At 41.7% G+C, this 19,143-nt stretch overlaps 2 protein-coding genes across 4 annotated transcripts; one reads left to right on the plus strand and one right to left on the minus strand.

The window, feature by feature from the left end:
- Positions 1 to 2,240: 2,240 nt before the first annotated feature.
- On the minus strand, positions 2,241 to 6,983 carry tmem182a (transmembrane protein 182a). Its single transcript, XM_080412458.1, has 5 exons — positions 6,498 to 6,983; positions 4,723 to 4,852; positions 3,505 to 3,603; positions 3,245 to 3,382; positions 2,241 to 2,982 (listed from the first exon to the last, which is right to left on the minus strand). Exons 1-5 carry the CDS (start codon positions 6,654 to 6,656, stop codon positions 2,759 to 2,761), a joined length of 750 nt encoding a protein of 249 aa, XP_080268584.1. The 5' UTR covers positions 6,657 to 6,983; the 3' UTR covers positions 2,241 to 2,758.
- A 4,673-nt stretch (positions 6,984 to 11,656) lies between these two features.
- mfsd9 (major facilitator superfamily domain containing 9) lies at positions 11,657 to 18,640 on the plus strand. 3 transcript variants are annotated; one of them, XM_080456790.1, is made up of 6 exons: positions 11,657 to 11,987; positions 13,135 to 13,222; positions 13,851 to 13,894; positions 15,742 to 15,871; positions 16,452 to 16,661; positions 16,740 to 18,640. In XM_080456790.1, exons 1-6 carry the CDS (start codon positions 11,901 to 11,903, stop codon positions 17,597 to 17,599), a joined length of 1,419 nt encoding a protein of 472 aa, XP_080312916.1. In that variant the 5' UTR covers positions 11,657 to 11,900; the 3' UTR covers positions 17,600 to 18,640. The 3 variants fall into 3 exon arrangements, with proteins under 3 accessions (XP_080312916.1, XP_080312917.1, XP_080312918.1); XM_080456791.1 differs by lacking the exon at positions 11,657 to 11,987 and adding an exon at positions 12,577 to 12,620; XM_080456792.1 differs by lacking the exon at positions 11,657 to 11,987 and having other exon boundaries at positions 13,134 to 13,222; positions 15,747 to 15,871.
- Positions 18,641 to 19,143: the final 503 nt, after the last annotated feature.

Here is a 19,143-nt window from a genome sequence, read left to right on the forward strand (position 1 = left end):
ATGTAGTGTTCTGAATTGTAAATTCTCACAATTATACAGCCCATTGTCTATTCATTATTTCAAAACGAATCAAAAATTATGTAAAACTATCTCTAAAGAGGAAAGCAGCGTGTAATATGACTTGCCATATTGTTCATGCAATTCAAATACTTATTTTTTCTGAGAGTTGAAATTAATCAGATTTAAATGAAATCCGACTTGAATGTCATGCAGGATTATGATACATTTGGAAGATAAACTATGATAACGACACTATATGTGCCATGAGGTGAGAGCACTCAGGCAAAGAGTGCTTTCCAATTAACTTAAACCTCCCTCAAGGTTAAATATACATGGGTCTATACAAGTCTTTTCTGTGAGTCTAACTTATCTGCTCTTTTGACTGTCCACATCTCTCCTCTCTGGTGTCCTTTCACCTTGTAAGAGTAATGAGAGTGCACATGCACACCAACATACTGACTCTTATTTGTAGCACTAAGCAGATATGTTTTTCATTAGCTCTCATTTATATAATTTTCAGTTTTAACTACAATTTCAGTTAAGTTTCAAATAACTTTGTAGTGGATGTTGTAGTTAGTGTCATTTCCGCTTTTATTTACTTATTTATTTCCAATATTTCTACTACTTGATGATTCACATTTCCTTTTGCTCTTACTACAACACTGATCAAAACTCATTAATATTTACATTGAATTCAGTTGATTTAGCTGTGGATTCCGGGATTTCGAATTTAATCTTGCTAATTGTTAATATTTAAATTGTGTGTGTGTTTATACTTATTTTCTTTTTGTATCAGCTCATAAGGCTAAGTCTAATTTCATAGTATAGCTGTATGACACATGAAATGTAAACAGCGGTCCACTAAGACTTTCCTTCTCCCTCTCCCTCATTCTGTAGACCTCTCGCCCTCTCATCCCCTATCTCCCTCATCCCCTATTCTCCTCCTCACCCCAGCTCCACTCCATCCCACTGCTGAGCACAGGTATTTGTTTAGGAATCTCTCGGTGGAAATTATACTCCATCTCCTGCGCTCGCTATCAACACACAATTATCATGGGCAATCATGCAGAACAGTGGTGAATTCAGCTGGGACTCCCACTCTGATGACATTACTGTCTGCAAGGCCTGGCTGTGGTGGTACCCTGCTTCACACCTGCATTATCGCTCTCTCTCTCTCTCTCTCTCTCTCTCTCTCTCTCTCTCTCTCTCTCTCTCTCTCTCTCTCTCTCTCTCTCTCTCCCTCTCTCCTCCCCTTCTTGTTCTCTCTCTCTCTCTCTCTTTCTCACACACACACACACACACACACACACACACACACACACACACACACACATACACACACACACACACACACACACACACACACACACACACACACACACACACACACACACACACACACACACACACACACACACACACACGAGCGTGCATGCATGCACACACGCACACACACACACACACAACCACAAGGATATGGATGGAGGGATGATTAAACTTTTTTATCTTATTAGAATTTCATTTAAACCAGGAAGTCATAGAGATAAGCAATCTCTTTCCCAGAGGAGACTTAGCCACGAGGACAGCTCCAGTCAGAACCAGGACAAACTCTGTGACTTTATCTTAGGTTTGCCTCAGCATCACCTCTCCTGTGCAGTAAACCCTCTGTGTGACCTATAGGCCTACAGTGGGCATACTTCAGAAAGGGCTCTCAGATCACATGCTTGCATCATATTTTAGTGTTCTTTCCATTCCTAGAGTGTGAATGTTGCAGTTATAACACATCACAAGAGTCATCTGTAAAAACTAGATCACACTGACGGATGAAGCAATGTGTTATATTGTGTCCTTCCCCCCTGCATTCTGTGGCAAATCTCAGATGAATTTCTCTATGTGTAAGTATATTATGATGCTTGAAAGGTGCCGACTTGATACAGACTCGTGAGAATCAACACAGGAGTCCATTCAAATCCTGATCAAATGCTCCATTCATGAGTGAAATTACCACCCGTCTGTCAGCCAAGGTGTGAATACTTTCATCTACAGATCCTACCTCTGAAGTTGTGATTAAATGCATAACGCCACATAGGCTCCACATAAGTAAAATATGATTTCTGTTTCTTTTTGGTAAAGCATAACATGTGAGTCAAGTGAAACAACATTGCCCTCTAGTGGCTTTTACACCCAACACACATTTTTGCCATCATTTCTCTTAATCATTTTATTGGTAAACCAAACCGGCCACACATTTTATTTAATTCTGACAAATATGATATAACAGATTCTTAGTAACAATCCAAAACACATAATTCATAAAAGACAAATAGAATAACAAAAACACAATCAACAATAAGGCAAAATAAAAAATTAAATGTCAGCTTCCTACAAGCAGCTACTATTGCTGACCAGTGTAATGGACAAGTGATTTGATCTAATCTAATTGAGAACCATAGTTTCAGGTTATGCCAGATGTGATTTCAATGGTAATGGTTTCATAAATTCAAAGAATTTATTACACTTTTCAAAACGTTCGCTTATAATGACATTCCCATAATATGGACATCAGGGTTATGTGCTCCCTGGTGAATGAAACAACCTGTAACAGCCTGCTCCAGCAATCCATGTATAACAGCTGCCAGTTTCTAAAAAGTCCCTTGCTTGTAAAATGGCCTGCGAGTAAAAAGAAATGAACCATTTCAGAAGCTTCTTTTCCCCATGTTCCATCAGCCTGCCGTCAGTCATCATCACTAAACTTTACTCAGGAGTGAACCTTGATAGAGTGGCCGATGAGAAGGAAGAGGAGGCCAGACAGGAGACAGAAGAAGATGCCAATGGGTGCAACCATGAAGGACAGACCATAGTGGAGAGACAGCTGGAAGTTTTCACACACCACAGAGCGCTGGTGGTCTATATAGAGATCCACTACATTCAACACCTGCACCCACAGCACATACATCACCACCACACACAGCAGGAACAGACCTGGCAGAATGACACAGATTAGACAACGAATTAATATATAGTGCTATTAATGTAAGCCACTAGACATATAATGCAGGTGTTTAATTATTGTGTTCATTTAGTATTTTAGATAAAACATTGCCTGAACATTTTGATGTTGACCCTTGTATTCATTATTAGTTCCTTGCTATGTGGCGAGTGGCGACTGAAGACACTTCTATAATGGTTGTGCTTGTTGCATGTCGTAATTAATGATCATAAACTTATTTGAAGAGTTACCCACCAGATGCCAGGAAGAGGCTGCCGCCAGCCTTATACAAGCCATGACTTGCAAATGGAGCAGCACAGATGATGACAAACCCACCAAGCACTACAGCAGCCACACCAATCAGCATGAAGATACTCCAGAATCCTCTGTAGACTGGACCATAGAATGATCAATTGTTGTTATGGATAGCTTTTACATTTGTGAATAATATAAATGTACAGTAATGTATCAATGCAGAGGCAAACATGAATGAAGGTACACACAGACACACTTACTTATGGCAGAATCATAGTCCGTTGCATTGTGGGTCTGATATGATACAGGGAATGGGAAGAGGTAGGCTTGCATGCACACTTTGGCATGTGGCTGATTTGCTGGAGAGATAAAGAGTAAAATACATTTTTGCATTGCAATGAACGTAGCACAGCTTGACCTTACAAACGGAAAACCAATTAATTGATTTGAGAATGGTGCTTTCAAAACAAATATAATTATTATATATATTATTTATAATTTGTATTTATTGTGTTAATTTGTTATGCTATGTTGATGAATTGAATACATAGGACCACAATGTCCCCAGGACTTTTTTGTGTTATCCTTTTAGCCTTAATGTCTTACTGTACCACGTGCTGTTTACAACAGTAAAGTCAATCAATCAAATGAATGCAGGAATCACAGCATGGCTTAAAAAATCATGCTTTTTGTCATTACCCTTTTCACAATATTGGAGAGAAATCATGAAATTACATCAATCTTGGTGAAAGGAAATAAGACAGCAGTCCTTACCACCTGATAAAATTCAACACTGACATTTTGTTTACATATTTGTATCCAAATGAACTCTGTTGGTAACTCAGCGGCAGAATCCCACATTGCCTTTGTCTCCCTCTCACTCACTGACTGATCTAATGAAGTCTTGATACAACACAAGACTTAAGTTAGATCAACACGATGGCAAACATGTCACTTTCTGTTCTTCATATTGACTTCTATTCTATAACATTTTCTCCAATCAATCTCATCTCTTTCACTCCTGTGGAATTCTGCAGACCCTTGCCAGCTTGAGGATGTTTGTGACAATGACCCACCCACTCCCTGTCAGAAAATAGACTAGAATGCACAATCATCTGACAAAGCAAAGGAATAGAATGACATCACATGGCATGATCTCTGAATAGTCACCTGACGGGGATCTAGCGCTATGATGTGATAAGTATTTTATATACAGCACATCAAAGCAAATAAAGCACATTAAGTTATGCTGTGCCATGGAGTGAATTGCTGACATGTGACTCATGGACCCGTAATAGTATTTGTGTCTGACCTTTACTGAACTCCTCAGTCACCCACTTCTTAACAAAGTGAATAGAACCAAGGAGAAAGCTAAAATAAAACAAATATTGGTGCCTCTTATTTAAGTTTTGCATACTAGATTGCTTGCTACGTTGATCAGGCAATTGTTGATGACATTGTGTGACTGTATTTCTTACTGAACCAGAGATTCCATAGAAGGTTGTTGTTATCGACATTTGCCCCGAAAGAACACCTCCAGAAGAATCCTTCATGGTAGTATGTATAGGAGGCATTCTCCAACGGATCTGCCACCACAACATCTCCATGCTGAGACAAAGGAAGGAACACATTTAATTACTCTCCACGTTTTAAGATTACTTTAGATTTTAAGAACATTCTTTGTTATCACAAATTTACTTTATAGCACTGTAATTCACAACCTAAAACATGAATTAAGAAGCTGCACACCTAAGGGGAAGGGGGGGGGGGGTCCATTTCACATTATGTTTTCCTCACTTACATAATAGGAAAACTTGATGTTGTTCAATCAAGTAAAGTGTCACTAGAACATTTTAACTACAAAATAATTTTGGTCACTTGTATAGGATGTTGCTATGGAGTACTGGAGTTACAGGTGCAAGCTTGACACATAAGCCAAGTATTTAACTAGACAAGCAACTGCTCTAACATCATGTGGCTTCGGCAAGGTGTCAGGCCAGTTCCAATTCATGTTTTTTTACCGTAAGGCTATTTAACCTGGCAGGTCACCCAAGAACAAATTGTTATTTACAATAACGGCCTGGCAAGAGAACATTTTCCTCTTGAAAGGGAAGTGGAGGGATCCGATCATTATACCTCTTCTCATTGCCTCTTGCTTGCTCCAGTGAATAACAGCATTCAATAAGACATAATGCATTTTGGACCTTTTACAACTCCATTGAACAGTCTAATTGGACTATTAGTGTCCCATCAGCTTTATATAGAAGTCTTGCAAGATTACTGTGCTGTCCAAAACCCTGCAGCATTTCTGAGCATCAGAGCATTCATACTATCCTGTTGAACTGTGTAATGGCATCGTAAACATCTGATACAGTGATAATTTTAAACCAATCCCATCCTCCGCTGGATTCCCAAAGGCTAGTTAGATAACACAATTTTCACTGTCCAACATTCGATCATGGTTCACAATTTATTAACTCCAAACTCTTTCGTTCTGTCTATTTTTAATAGATAGAAGACACTGTAATTCCAACACATGCTGAATAGTTGGAATAGAAAATAAAGGCAATGACATTACACCAGTAGTAGTAGTGGTCCTAGTGTTGATATCATGTTTAGTTCTAGATGCCAGTACCATTGCTTACTATGAAAAGTTAGATGTGTAAGTGATATTTAATACCATAGCACATAGACTGTGATGTTTATAGAGCTATCTATGTGGCATATGGCATGTCTCCGTTCTGCATAGCTGCACACCAGCTACATTAAACAGTGTTTGATTTCAAGTGACTCCCAGAGGATGCATCTCGCTACAGAGAGTAAAGTTCCTCCTGAAAGAATAATTGTACCATCTAATGACAAACAGCTCCGAAAATAGTACATAGATTATCTTGCAATTAATTCTGTACTGTGTTGTAAAAGTTTTAGTCTGGCAGCACCTTCACTTTTTCCCCTTTCTTTTTTTCTTTCTTTGTTTTGGTTAATGTATGGAAAATATCAATAAACAAAATATGTAAAAATAGAAATCTGCCACATCTGGACTTTTTCTTGTTTTCTTCAGGATCTCAATCAATTACAAAAACTTGATTAAAAATGTATGCAAATCACTCTACCAAAGACTCTAACAACATCAACAACAACAACAACGTTTCCTGTGACCTTTCCTTTGACAACACCACCCCATCCCTCGCCAAGGGTGAATTTAAACATGAGAAGAAAATGTAACTTCTACTGTTAGGTCCATCTTGCTCACCTCTACAGTAATGCCCCCTGGGCCAAGAGATCCTTCAGGTTTAGGGTCACACGTCTCCGAGGCCAGAAGCCAGTAATCCGTTCCAAACGAGAGGAGGATTAGAGCAGCAGCCAGGGCCCCGAAGAGCCCTGCGAAGAACTGAGCCACGCTCAGCCTCATGTTTCAGGACTGACAACAAACAGTCAGTAAGTGGAAGGGCACGTTCTGACTGACTGTCCCCAACGAAAGTTTATGCATGTGACGATTAGAGCCTTTAAACTCTGAGACGCAATCCCACTTATTCCTTCAATTGACCAAACGTCTGCGCTGTGTCGTATATCCAAAGAGTGAGAAATATCCAGCTCCTTATTTCTGTCCTGTAGTTTTATCTTGGCACCAGGATCATACCTCCAACTCCTTTCTCTCAGGCTGTGTGTTTGTTGAGCGGGACAGGGCTGTGCCACATGACTCCCTTGGCTGTCACTGGGGTTCGGAGAGCTTCTCCCCCGAGCTATTTTTGGGGTCTGATTGAAAGGTGCCTGCTGCACCTTCTGTGCTCAACTGTCAAACCAAGTGTCCCAATGGGGAAGGGTGTGAGGGGAGGTTGCGGGGGCCATTGAGGGAGGAGACCAATGCAAAAATAACCACTGGCAATTGAACACCCCCGCTTGTGCACGGCAAACTCTCGGAATGACTGAAGGAGAATGCAGGATCAAGGTATTCCTATCCCAACAGCCATCCCAAATATACTTTGGTAGGGCTGTTTTTTGGAATACACACATACCTGTGCATACATACTCACGCACCTTACGCGGTAATTTCTCTTGACACAATGACAACCAATAGGTCTTATCAAGCACAGTATGCCAAACAGCTCCTACTGCTCCTACTAATAACAGCAACAACACCTACAGCAATAACAGTAATAATAAATGTAATATACTGTATGTATGTATGTATGTATGTGTGTGTGCGTGCGTGCATGCGTGCATATATGTATATATATGTAAATATATGCCATATATACAGTATATATATATAAATGTGTGTCTGTGTGTGTGTGCCGTGTTGTGTGTATATGTGCATATGTGTGTATGTGTGTGTGTGGGGGGGTACTATGCTCTATATATTGTTGTTTTATTTAAAAAATAAATCATCACAAAAGCAGATTGAATGATTATTCCTAGCCGGCGTGAGTTAAGGTAAGCTGGGTCATTAGCATCTAAGAGGGATATTTAGCACTGCACCCACATGGAAACACTGGTTAATTAACACACTGATGTCAAAACGCCCCCTCCACTTCCCTACTCACTTTCATTTCCACTTTTCTAAAATGACCTTTGTGAGTGTGTGTGTGTGTGTGTGTGTGTGTGTGTGCTTGTGTGTGTGTGTTTATCTGCTAGTGTGTACAAGTACGGCACCCACTATTCAGGTCCCACAGGGCAAAATAAAGAGTTATATCACAGCTCCAAAAGAACCGAAAACAAAACAAAGAAACAGTCTGACTTAACCAATGCAAAATAACTTTGCCATTCTATATGGTGTTACTGTATTTTAAGTGTGTGTGTGTGTGTGTGTGTGTGTGTGTGTGTGTGTGTGTGTGTGTGTGTGTGTGTGTGTGTGTGTGTGTGTGTGTGTGTGTGTGTGTGTGTGTGTGTGTGTGTGTGTGTGTGTGTGTGTGTGTGTGTGTGTGTGTGTTTGTTTGTGTGCATGCGTGTGTATATTTGTTGGCGCGCAAAAGGTTAAGCAACAGTTTCAATCACTTCATAGTGTATGGATAGAAGATACACAGAGGGGCTTCTCACACAGTCATGTGTCAGTAAAAACTGACCAAAGGGATACTGAATGATTGGCTTAATTAGGCCCAGACTCTTCATTTGTTATACACTTGGTTACAGGCAAATGTCTTTCAAACTGGGTTGTGGTATAGAATCATAAACCCCTTTCCCACTTGCACTGAAAGTCATAAATCCACTGGCAATGTTCCATATTAGTGTAATGTGTTTTTAAAAAATATATATAATTAAAACATTATTTTCCCACTGTGCCTTCTAAGGTATTCTGGAAGATTATTATACGTGTTTAACCACTTTCAACCTGGCATCCCTGTTTTGGGCATGTCATTACAGTAATTATGTGAGCATTGTGAGCTTGTAGATTGGCTATTTACTATATTTTTCTTTCTTTCTTTCTTTCTTTTAAGCCAACAGGGGAGCCGCAGCCGGACACTGTGGAAACCACTGGTCTAAACCAGTGGTTCTCAGCCTTTTCACTGCTGCATTGTATTTAATCAGGACACACAAAATTCCACGCCTCCCTTCCACCCCTAACAACTGCCTGTTCAATATATCAAAGCACATTCTGAGCTTTCTCCATGGCACACTGATATGTTACAGTATACCAATAATAATCTAAAATGAAGATCTGTAGAAGTCTTATATCCCTGAATCTGAAAATGTAGGTTTTGTGTCTAAATCTTACTGACAACCTGGAATCAGCTCAGGCAGTCGTTGTTGGCAACCAATTTTAAACATGTCACAATCGTAACTTCACAGGATGCACAAAACTCAACAACCTTAGTTTAATCTTCCAAAAATATAAACTATAGGATAGGAACTCTGGGGGGAAATCACCTGGGGATGGGGTAGGCATCACGGGCGGTTGAGCTGTGATCACGGGGCGGTTGAGCTGTGAGAACACGCAGGTGGTTCAGCCGCCTGCTGGGCGGGTATAGGAGCAGCCAGAGGGGACACAGGAGAACAAGCAGCAGAGCAAGCTGAAATGATGGCAAAAAGAGGGGATGGAGTCACGCATCGGTTAAGTATGCTGCTGTGTGGAAGATATAAGTCAATTAAACTTTATAGAGAGAATCATTAAATTACTCACCATTTTGGTGTGTTCTGTGTTCCATTCCAGGGAGTGGTGGAGTGTGGTCCATCTCCGCCTCCAGGAAGCCCCAGCAGGAGTGTTCCCCGCTGCCTCCCCTGGTAGAAGTGTGCACTGCCTGAAAGCCCAGAGGTGGTGGAGGAGCTGGCTGGTCGGTGACATGCGTAGGTGAGAAGTGACTGTTTGTAAAAAATGTCCACACCCACACCCCTGCACACTTAAACCCTGCCCTTATTCTCAGGTGCTGGCTAGTTAGGGCCACTCTCGCCAGCCCTGGGTCCGAGGGAGGTCATTGATTGTCATGGTGTTGCCAGGATTGACCCTATTCCAGCCAGCCATCTGGGGACAAATAGGCCGATCTCTTCAGTGGCCCATAAACACTAGGGTGCAGCTTGTGCGAGCAGTGGTGGGGGAAGGACAGAAGGTATGATGTTGTTGGCCTTGCAGCAGTCAATACGCATCAAGGAGACATGGGAAAATTATTGTCAAGTAACAGCAGCACTTTATTTTTCAGGTGTCAGCATCAGGTTGGTGAAGTGACGCAAGAAGACGACAAAGTCTTCTTCCTGCTGCCAATAAAACCAGGGGGCCCATACCGGATGAAGTGTGGCTGGAACTTCTTCCGAGGAAAGCCAGTATGATGGTCAGTATCAGGGTCAGTATCAGGTTAGTAGGTCAGTATTGTGGTCAGTATCATGTCAGCATTGTGGTCAGTACCATGTCAGCATTGTGGTCAGTATCATGGTCAGTATCATGGTCAGCATTGTGGTCAGTATCATGTCAGTATCATGTCAGTATCATGGTCAGTATCATGGTCAGCATTGTGGTCAGTATCATGTCAGCATTGTGGTCAGTACCATGTCAGCATTGTGGTCAGTACCATGTCAGCATTGTGGTCAGTATCATGGTCAGCATTGTGGTCAGTATCATGTCAGTATCATGTCAGTATCATGGTCAGTATCATGGTCAGCATTGTGGTCAGTATCATGTCAGCATTGTGGTCAGTATCATGTCAGTATCATGGTCAGTGCCGTGGTCAGTATCGAGGTCAGTATCATGTTAGTAGCATGGTCCGTATCATGGTCAGTATCATGGTTAGTATCATGTCAGTATCATGTCAGTATGTCAGTATCATGGTCAGTATCATGTCAGTATCGAGGTCAGTATCATGTCAGTATCATGGTCAGTATCATGTCAGTATGTCAATATCATGTCAGTATGTCAGTATCATGACATGTCGGTATGTCAGTATGTCAGTATCATTTCATGTCAGTATCATGTCAGTATCATGTCAGTATCATGTCAGTATCATGCTGGTATCATGTCGCATTACGATGATGACAGCTGAAATGCAGCCAGGGGCTGCTATTACAGTATATCACCACAAGATGGCTCTTTTAATCAATGCATACTTAACTTGAGACAAGTTGTTGTGACATCTGTCTGTCAGTCTCAGTCTGTTCTAATACATTTTACTTTTAGTTGTATGTTTTTGAACAAGCGCCAGAGAACGACCCTCCTCCTTGCTATTCCTACTCGCCTATGTGCACTCATCTGCATAGAAGCCACCGAAAAAAAGCAGATCTACAAACCACGTTGGGCCCGCCTTAAGTAATGATATTATTAACTTTGGTTAAAGTCGTGACTTCACCATTAATTAACGGGAATTAATGATACATTCACGATTAATTAATGTATGAGTTAACCATTGATTAAACATTAAATACGCACTAATTACATGTACATTTTTGAATTTGCTGGCAAAATTGTGATATTACAAATAAATATCTGGAATATATCCAGTCAGTCTAGCTATTACATGTTAAAACGGCTTGCCATACAAACGTAGGCTATGTTCTTTAATCTGGAATGTATCAGAAAACGACTGCGGGGATGTACATACAGTACAGGAATGCCTTTGATGTACCGCGGGGTTGTCCCTTTAAAAAAAACAAAAAATAAAAAACATCCATGGTTTGTCCACAAGATGGGGTTAAAGTAGCCACAATCTCATTGTTTCCTTGACCTGAGCCTCGATATATCAACATAACTGTCAAAAAACTGTACCCCACATTACTCAGAATCAAGAAGATGGGTAAATAGTATTGTAATAACATTGTATAGAAAACACACACATTCTCACACCAAGCGTGCAAATAGAATTGGCTGCAGTAATCTAATTCGAACAGAGGCGCTTAAATTGGCCGTTTGACGTCAGCGGTCGATACCAAATGGCAGGCTGCTGGAGGCTCACCAAACACAACGCCGAAGGAACACAAGCGCCTTTAGAACTGGTAAATGCCTCAGTACAGCAGCTCTGTTCACTGTCGCATCTGTTTTTTTTCACTGGTACGACTGCGTGCCCACCGCCATGCAGATTTTAGCAAAGGGAGACATTCGAGCCTTTTATTAACACCCCCTAAATATTGCACAGGCCACTGTTATGGCTGCGGATCAGGGTACTGTCTAAAAATTTACAGTACATCCCGATGACAGTGCTTCCGCATTGGCTGGTGTCGAGCTGTCATTGAAGGGAGAATGAATAACGCGAAATGTAGCTCATTTATTCAGCAGCCATGGAGACGCGCGCGGATCATACAATGCATCTATGTGGTGGGCTTTATGGTAAGTGACATGTAATCCATGCAGATTTGTGTATGTGTTGCTGCCATGCTGATTGACCAGATAGAGTGAGCTGTGCGATGCTTCCAGTCATGCTTTCATAACTCATTGTTAGACATGGGACAATTATTTGAAGTTTGTTTACTTTTGTTACTGCTGACGTTTGCAACAAGGAGGACATTGTATTTGACTTGAAAGGCAGGTTTTCGACTCAGATCAGACATGAAATATGTAATCAGAGGTGGACTGTCGTGGACATATTGGACATATTGTCTTATTCCATATCATTAATGAAATTATTGACACGGCAGAGCTTTATTACAAACGTGAGCATTTTTTACTTTGTTTTGTTAATATTGTATATATATATATATTTTAAATATTCTTAGCGAGGTCGATGACTCGCGTGTCCTCCAACTTGACAGTACAGTTGAACAACAGCACAGGGGTGGTGGTCAGCAAACAGCATGCATGATACATCATATTAACACACACACACACACACACACACACACACACACACACACACACACACACACACACACACACACACACACACACACACACACACACACACACACACAGAACAGGGAGTCCAAGCTGGGCACAAAGATTGTGTCTAGCTTGAACGCAGAGGTACTATTCAAGTGTTCAATATTCATTTACACCCTATATAGTTGACTAGGGTCCCACAGTGTTCTGTACTTAATCCTCCCTCTTTTATTTTATTTGATGTAGTCTATACTGTACTTCGCCAGAAATAGCCGGTCTACAGGATTTGCTTGTAGATCTGCTATTTTTGCAGAATGTTTGCCACAGAAGTTCTGTGAAGAATAAGGATGCTAGGGTTCAAGTGGTTAAAGGGCAATAAGCAACTGTGTGACTTAAATAAAATCTTTGGAATGAGTTGCACGACTTGCACCCGTGTCAGAGATGCAGATAAACCGGTTTAGTGTTGTGTGTTAGATCTGGACACATTCTGTGTTTTAGTAAGTTGCCATACTATTTTTTTCCCCTTCATTTTAACCAAGAATTTCTTGTGCTCTGGAAATTTATACCAGGGACAGTGTGGTAGAATTTATATTAGTAGGCAACTAGCTTAATTTGCCCAACCGCCCCATGCATGATTTGATCTGCCTTGTCTCTACAGGACCTATTTGGGGTGAGCATGATCATCCCTCTGTTGAGCCATCACGTGAAGGCCCTTGGAGCCAGTCCCACGGTGGCTGGGATTGTAGGTGGGTGTGTCCATCCTGTTGGATCTGTAAACTGTGATCTATGATTAATACAGTTAATACTGATATGAGAGAAAAAGAAAGTCACACATTTTGACTTTCTTTTTCTCATCATTTAGACTCTAAATAATCAGTTGCTCATGGAATATGTTTAGAACCCTGAGCAAAGACAATGCTCCTTATTTCACCACCTCTGTCATGTGCTCCAAAACCATTTAGAGTTGGCCTGTGTATGTCTGTAATAAGCTTCCATGCTTCACATTTTTCTTGGCAGTTAATAATTGAAATTGTTATTGTCTCGTTCGTTATATAATAGATACATAAATCTAATATATAATAGATAAATATTTAAAAAACCTGGTGCCTTGAGTTCTCAGGTGCCCATTGTTCCAAAGTTGTGCCTTTGTCGATAGGCATAGCCACTGATTATTCATGACAACATACTAGCAAAATCCTTAGAGTTTAAGTCTAACGAGTGTAAAAAATAATAGGTCCATTTGGGTCTCAGTTAACATAGCAGATGGTTTTACTGTGTATGTGGGTCTGCACTCTGCAGAGTTGAGTCCATTATTTTTAGTTCTGTGTATATTACACATTTGAATACTAACTAACAGGAAACTTTTTATTGCAGGATCTACGTATGGGGTCTTACAGTTGTTCTCTAGCACAATAGTTGTAAGTATTGACTTTTTTTTTTTTTTCCTCCTGCCTGAAATAACCCAGATGTCTAAGCAAATGCTAATTATTTTGCCCTGGCGAGCTGGTGGTTGCTGGCCTGAATTCCATGTCTGGAATGTCAAGGAAACAATAAACAGTGTCAGTAACACTGGGGCCTTAAGTTAGATGTTGGTGTCACAAAATAATCCCAGTCTCCCCATATTGATTTACAAACATGCAACCTTCACCCACCTACAGTACTCATGCACTTGATCAAATGACAAAGTTTTAACTCAGAAACATAGAATATACTCTTTTATTATATTCAAATTTTACGTTATTTTTTTTGCCTCCACAGATTCACAATTGCCATTTATCTGAAAGGTCAACGGTTTGGTGATGCACAGTCATGTCCAAACCATTAACTAGCCAATTAACATCATCAGATTCCTCTGAAACCAAGATGTTCTTTAGCTCTACAGTAAACATGGCTTCTAAAGAGACAAATTCTCAGAGCTCCCCGACTTACTTCCCCTCTGCCTGTGACTACAGAAATTGGTTTAAATTTTAGGGGTCATGCGACAAATTAAAGAGAGAAGGAGTCATTTGTGCGCGGACTGGCAGGAAAGGATGGCGTGAACAGCCAGGTCTCTATGGTAATCCCCGCAGGCTACATCCAAAACATTGCAAATTCAATTGGTCCTAATTTCATTATATCGTGTGTGTGTGTGTGTGTGTGTGTGTGTGTGTGTGTGTGTGTGTGTGTGTGTGTGTGTGTGTGTGTGTGTGTGTGTGTGTGTGTGTGTGTGTGTGTGTGTGTGTGTGTGTGTGAGATATCTGGCAGCTTGGTTGAGAGAGTGAAAGTTTAGGATTCCTCAGGTTTCTGGTCACCTGATCATATTCACAGGGACTGAGAACAGAACACAAACAAATGTTCCACTTGTTGTCAAACATAGGGCGGCTATGGTGGTATATGGAGAAACTTTGCTTTGTTCTCTCACTCATTTATAGCGAACTGAACAGAGAGGTTTGGGTTTAATACAGCTTTCTTTAATGTTTTATTGTGAATACAATAGAAATTGCTTAGAAATGTGTAATTGAGAAAGAAAAGGCTTGGTTTTAGTGCCTGGTCAGTGTAAATAAAAAAAATCAGTATTTCCTGTCCTTCAGGTGACATTACGGCAGCTATGCACTATTACTCAGTTATGCCTGCCACGATGAAGGAATAGCTTTTCCAAGACAAACTATAGTGACCTCTAGAAGGTAGTAATGGTCCTAACACCCCAGGTAGTAGACTTCACTAGAGAATTCTTGTTTGGAACAGACAACAAGTGTGATGGCAATCTGGCCATTTTGAGATATCTTGGGTGCAAGTTGAAATGTTTGTGATGCGTTATGAGCTTGTAGATTGGCTATTTTCGGTGTGCAATTAAGCATAAATCCGGTAATTAATTTTTATAATGGAAGTCAAAGAGTCTGGATCAGGCTGAAACCTTGCCCAAATAATAATAGTCATATGTCATACATGGCGCATTATAGACGACTGACATCACAGTCCGACCACATGATGTCCGAGATCCGCTTTGGAGCCACGCTGTACCCATGTGGATCCCGAGATCTACTGTACATGATTCTACTTATTTTCTTACTCTGGGAATTGTGACCGCTATACTTCACTAATGAAGGCATCTGTGGGGCTTTTAGTTTGCTAACTTTTCTCCCGCCCAGGTATTTCAGCTAAGATTCCTGAGGGAGATCTAATGAGGCTAAAACCCCTCTCCAAATATCAAACTACGTGGAGAACTTCAATGTTTTGTTCCACCGAGCTGTATTACTGAGAGTTATCTCCTGCGTGTGTTTGGCAGGGCAGCTGGAGTGACGTAGTCGGAAGGCGGTACTCTCTGTTGACCTGCCTGCTGCTGAGTACATTGGGCTATGGTCTGCTGGGGATGTCCACCAGCATCGCTTTCTTTGTCCTCGCTCGCATTCCTGTTGGTAAGTTTAGAGTGTAACACCACATGGTGAGGAGCAAGTGAAACGGAATATTACCGACTCAAGTGCAGGTAGCTTAAAGCAGTGGTTCTCAATGTGGTGTCCGGGGACCCCCAGGGGTCCTTGGGGGGTTCTTGGGGGTCTCCAGCTAAATGGGGAACAGTTTTAACCACTTAAGCCCTATGGCGAACAGCTGTTTTCTGACACTCCAATAGACAACTAAATGTTCATTTAATATGGCTGTTCAGTCCTTTATTAATTTACAATTAGAAATACTGAAATGTGAACAGCAGTAATTGCAGTACACTGCTACGGTGCCATCAACCCATTTAGACCTGAGACCGTTTCTAAAAACACCTTCTAAATCCTGACCTAAGTTTTCTGAAAAACTTCAGATTTTAATTAAAAAAATAACTAAATATTGCTAAATATATGGCAACAGCTAATGTTACAAAAAGGGGTTTCCGGATCAACGAAAAGGGGTTCCCGGTCTAAACGGGGTACTTAAGCAAAGATATGTATACAGACCAGAGCTCGGTATCAATAATCAGATTCTGCTTATGTTGACTCTTTTCTCTCCCAGGGCTGTTCAAGCATTCCCTGTCCATATGCAGAGCTCTGCTGTCTGACCTGGTGTCTGAAAAAGAGCGCCCTCTGGTGATGGGACACTTCAATGCAGCATCCAGTGTGGGCTTCATCCTGGGCCCTGTGGTCGGCGGCTACCTCACTGAGCACGAGGGAGGCTTCTATACGTCTTCCTTCACCTGCGCAGCCATCTTCCTCCTTAACGCGGGTGAGAACGACAAAGGTCAGAGAGAGAAATAAAACAGGTGCTTGGACATTTTCATCACTGGTGTTCATTTTGTTCCAGGCCTGGTGTGGATGCTGCCCTGGAGCGAGACACTTGTTTACCTTACTGACGCCAACTCCAACAGAAGCACTGCCAAGGCCTGCAATGACAACAGCATCAACAACTCTGCATACCACAACTGTTCCCATGAGAACAACCACCATCCGCTGGTGACGGAGACGAGGCCAACAAGAAAGAGTGCTCCAGGGGGCATCAGCTGGGGGGAGGTGTCCTTACTCCAGCCTGCCTGGAGACAGCTGTCCTCAGTGGTCTCAAAGATCCACATGGTGGCCTCCTCTGACATGTGGGACCTGTTCTTGGTGCGGTTGCTCATGGCCATAGCCATTATGCTCTACTACAGTAACTTCTCTCTAGCCATGGAGGAGCGCTTCTCCCTGAAGCCCAAGGTGACGGGCTACCTGATCAGCTACAGCAGCACCTTGGGCGCGCTGGCTGGGTTTCTGGTGGGTCCGGTAACGCAGCTGTACGCCGACAACATGCCAGGCCTACTTCTTCACTCCACAGTGCTCACGTCTTTGCTAATTTTCTTGTATGCTGCCGCACCCAGTTTCTGGCAGGTGTTGCTCAGCTCCACCTTCTTTGCAATATCAACTACCATTGGACGCACCTGCATCACAGATCTGGAGCTGCAGAGGGGAGGGGTCCAGGCCAGCGGGACTCTGATCGGAGCTGGCCAGTCTGTAACGGCGGTGGGTCGTGTCCTGGCCCCTCTCCTCTCAGGTCTGGCCCAGGAGTTTAGCCCCTGTGGTCCTCCGAGTCTGGGTGTGCTCCTGGCGCTCGCCGCCGTAGGTTTACTACTCATTAGGATCCCCAAGTGGGATGGGAGGGGGAAGTCAAAATTGGCCAAACTCGTAGAGTGAACGAATAGATAGAGCATTCTAATGTTTGAAGGAGTCCAGCAATGGGGATTACTCTCTCTGGATACGATAATTTTTGCTGGAGTGCGTCGTTTCATTGATGCGATTCTGGGTTACGTCAGGCCAGCCTCACCTGAAGATAGTGCAACATCACAGGGGCCAAAAGAGCTGGTCATCACTGGAATTGCAGCCCTCCTGTCGGAAAGAGAGGATTTAGAAACACAAAGTACAGCACTGATAAGACAAGACCTGCCACTGTCTGTCAGGGCATTGGGCCCAAACAGGCGTGGTCTAGACTGTATCGCCCGTTAATTGTGGGTACGACACTGTATACGTTTTTTTTTTAAATATACACAAGAACAATGCAGAAATGATCTTATTTACCTTATCATCTATAACCACTATGCAGTCCAAATTTCCCTGACGTTTGGACTTTCTTTATTGTACTGATGCACTACATGTCCTAGAATACACTACTTCTGTGTCATCATTGTCACAGGAAGAGGTAAGGGACCCTCTTTGATGATACAAAGAGCAATATTTAGACTACATGAATCCACCTCAGGATGTCAGATGGTAGCTTTGGAGTTGCCACATTGGTAATCTAACTCTGTTCTACCTTTATGCCACTAATTTCTGCCAGTGCACTGTTCCTGGCAGTGTTCCCATAGTGGTATTAGAGCCTTATTAATTTTTATACTAGTGTTTAGTCCTTTTTTTTAAATTACTTTTAACAGATTTCTTTGTTGATTTTCAAATTTGATTGTTAATTTATCTGGAGGTATAATGGGGATTTAGAAAAGAATCAATTTGCATTCTGAATTACTGTTGTTCATACAATTACACACCATAATAATTAAAACAAGTGTACAGATTCATGTACAGAAGTGCTCCAGAATGAATGGAAGGAAGTCACAGTGAATAAAGTTTTATATGAAACTTAAATGATGTCACATCGTGTACATTAGTTACTGGGTTGTCGACTTTGGACTTTGCTTGAGTAACATTTTCATGGCCTGTATCTTTTGCAGAAAAACATTGTGATTCTGCATAGAAAAATAACCTCAAATAAAGATTCTTAAATGGAATGGACATTAAGAATAAGCAAAACAGATACACATTCGTGGAGGCTATTTAAGACCTAATTTGTTTGCCATTACAAAGGCAGTTTTGTTTATCAAGTGTCTTTCTTGGGCTTGCAACTATAACTTTGTTCAAATAAGACATCCTCAGGTCTCACTTCTTTATTCCTATATCGTTTCTTTCTGACGTACCGCCAGAAAAACCGTTCTATACAAGTGTGCTGAAGTATTGTTTAAAGTTGGTTTGAATGACCTAAGTCGAAATGGTAAAGCTATCCTACAGCATGTTAAAATTGCCTAGAATTTGGCACGAACACGGTTCAGGGGTCTGACATGAGAATAGTCACACAAGCGGGGTCTGGGGGCCACAACGTCGAGGCGCACCGTTTATACAATCCACATCAAACTTGGCACAATGTTCAGGGTCTGCCATGAGAATAGACCAGGGGCCACAGGCTCTGATCT

This window comes from Gymnoscopelus braueri, assembly GCF_963280865.1.
Source record: "Gymnoscopelus braueri genome assembly, chromosome: 18".
In the NCBI taxonomy this organism is placed as follows: Eukaryota; Metazoa; Chordata; class Actinopteri; order Myctophiformes; family Myctophidae; genus Gymnoscopelus; species Gymnoscopelus braueri.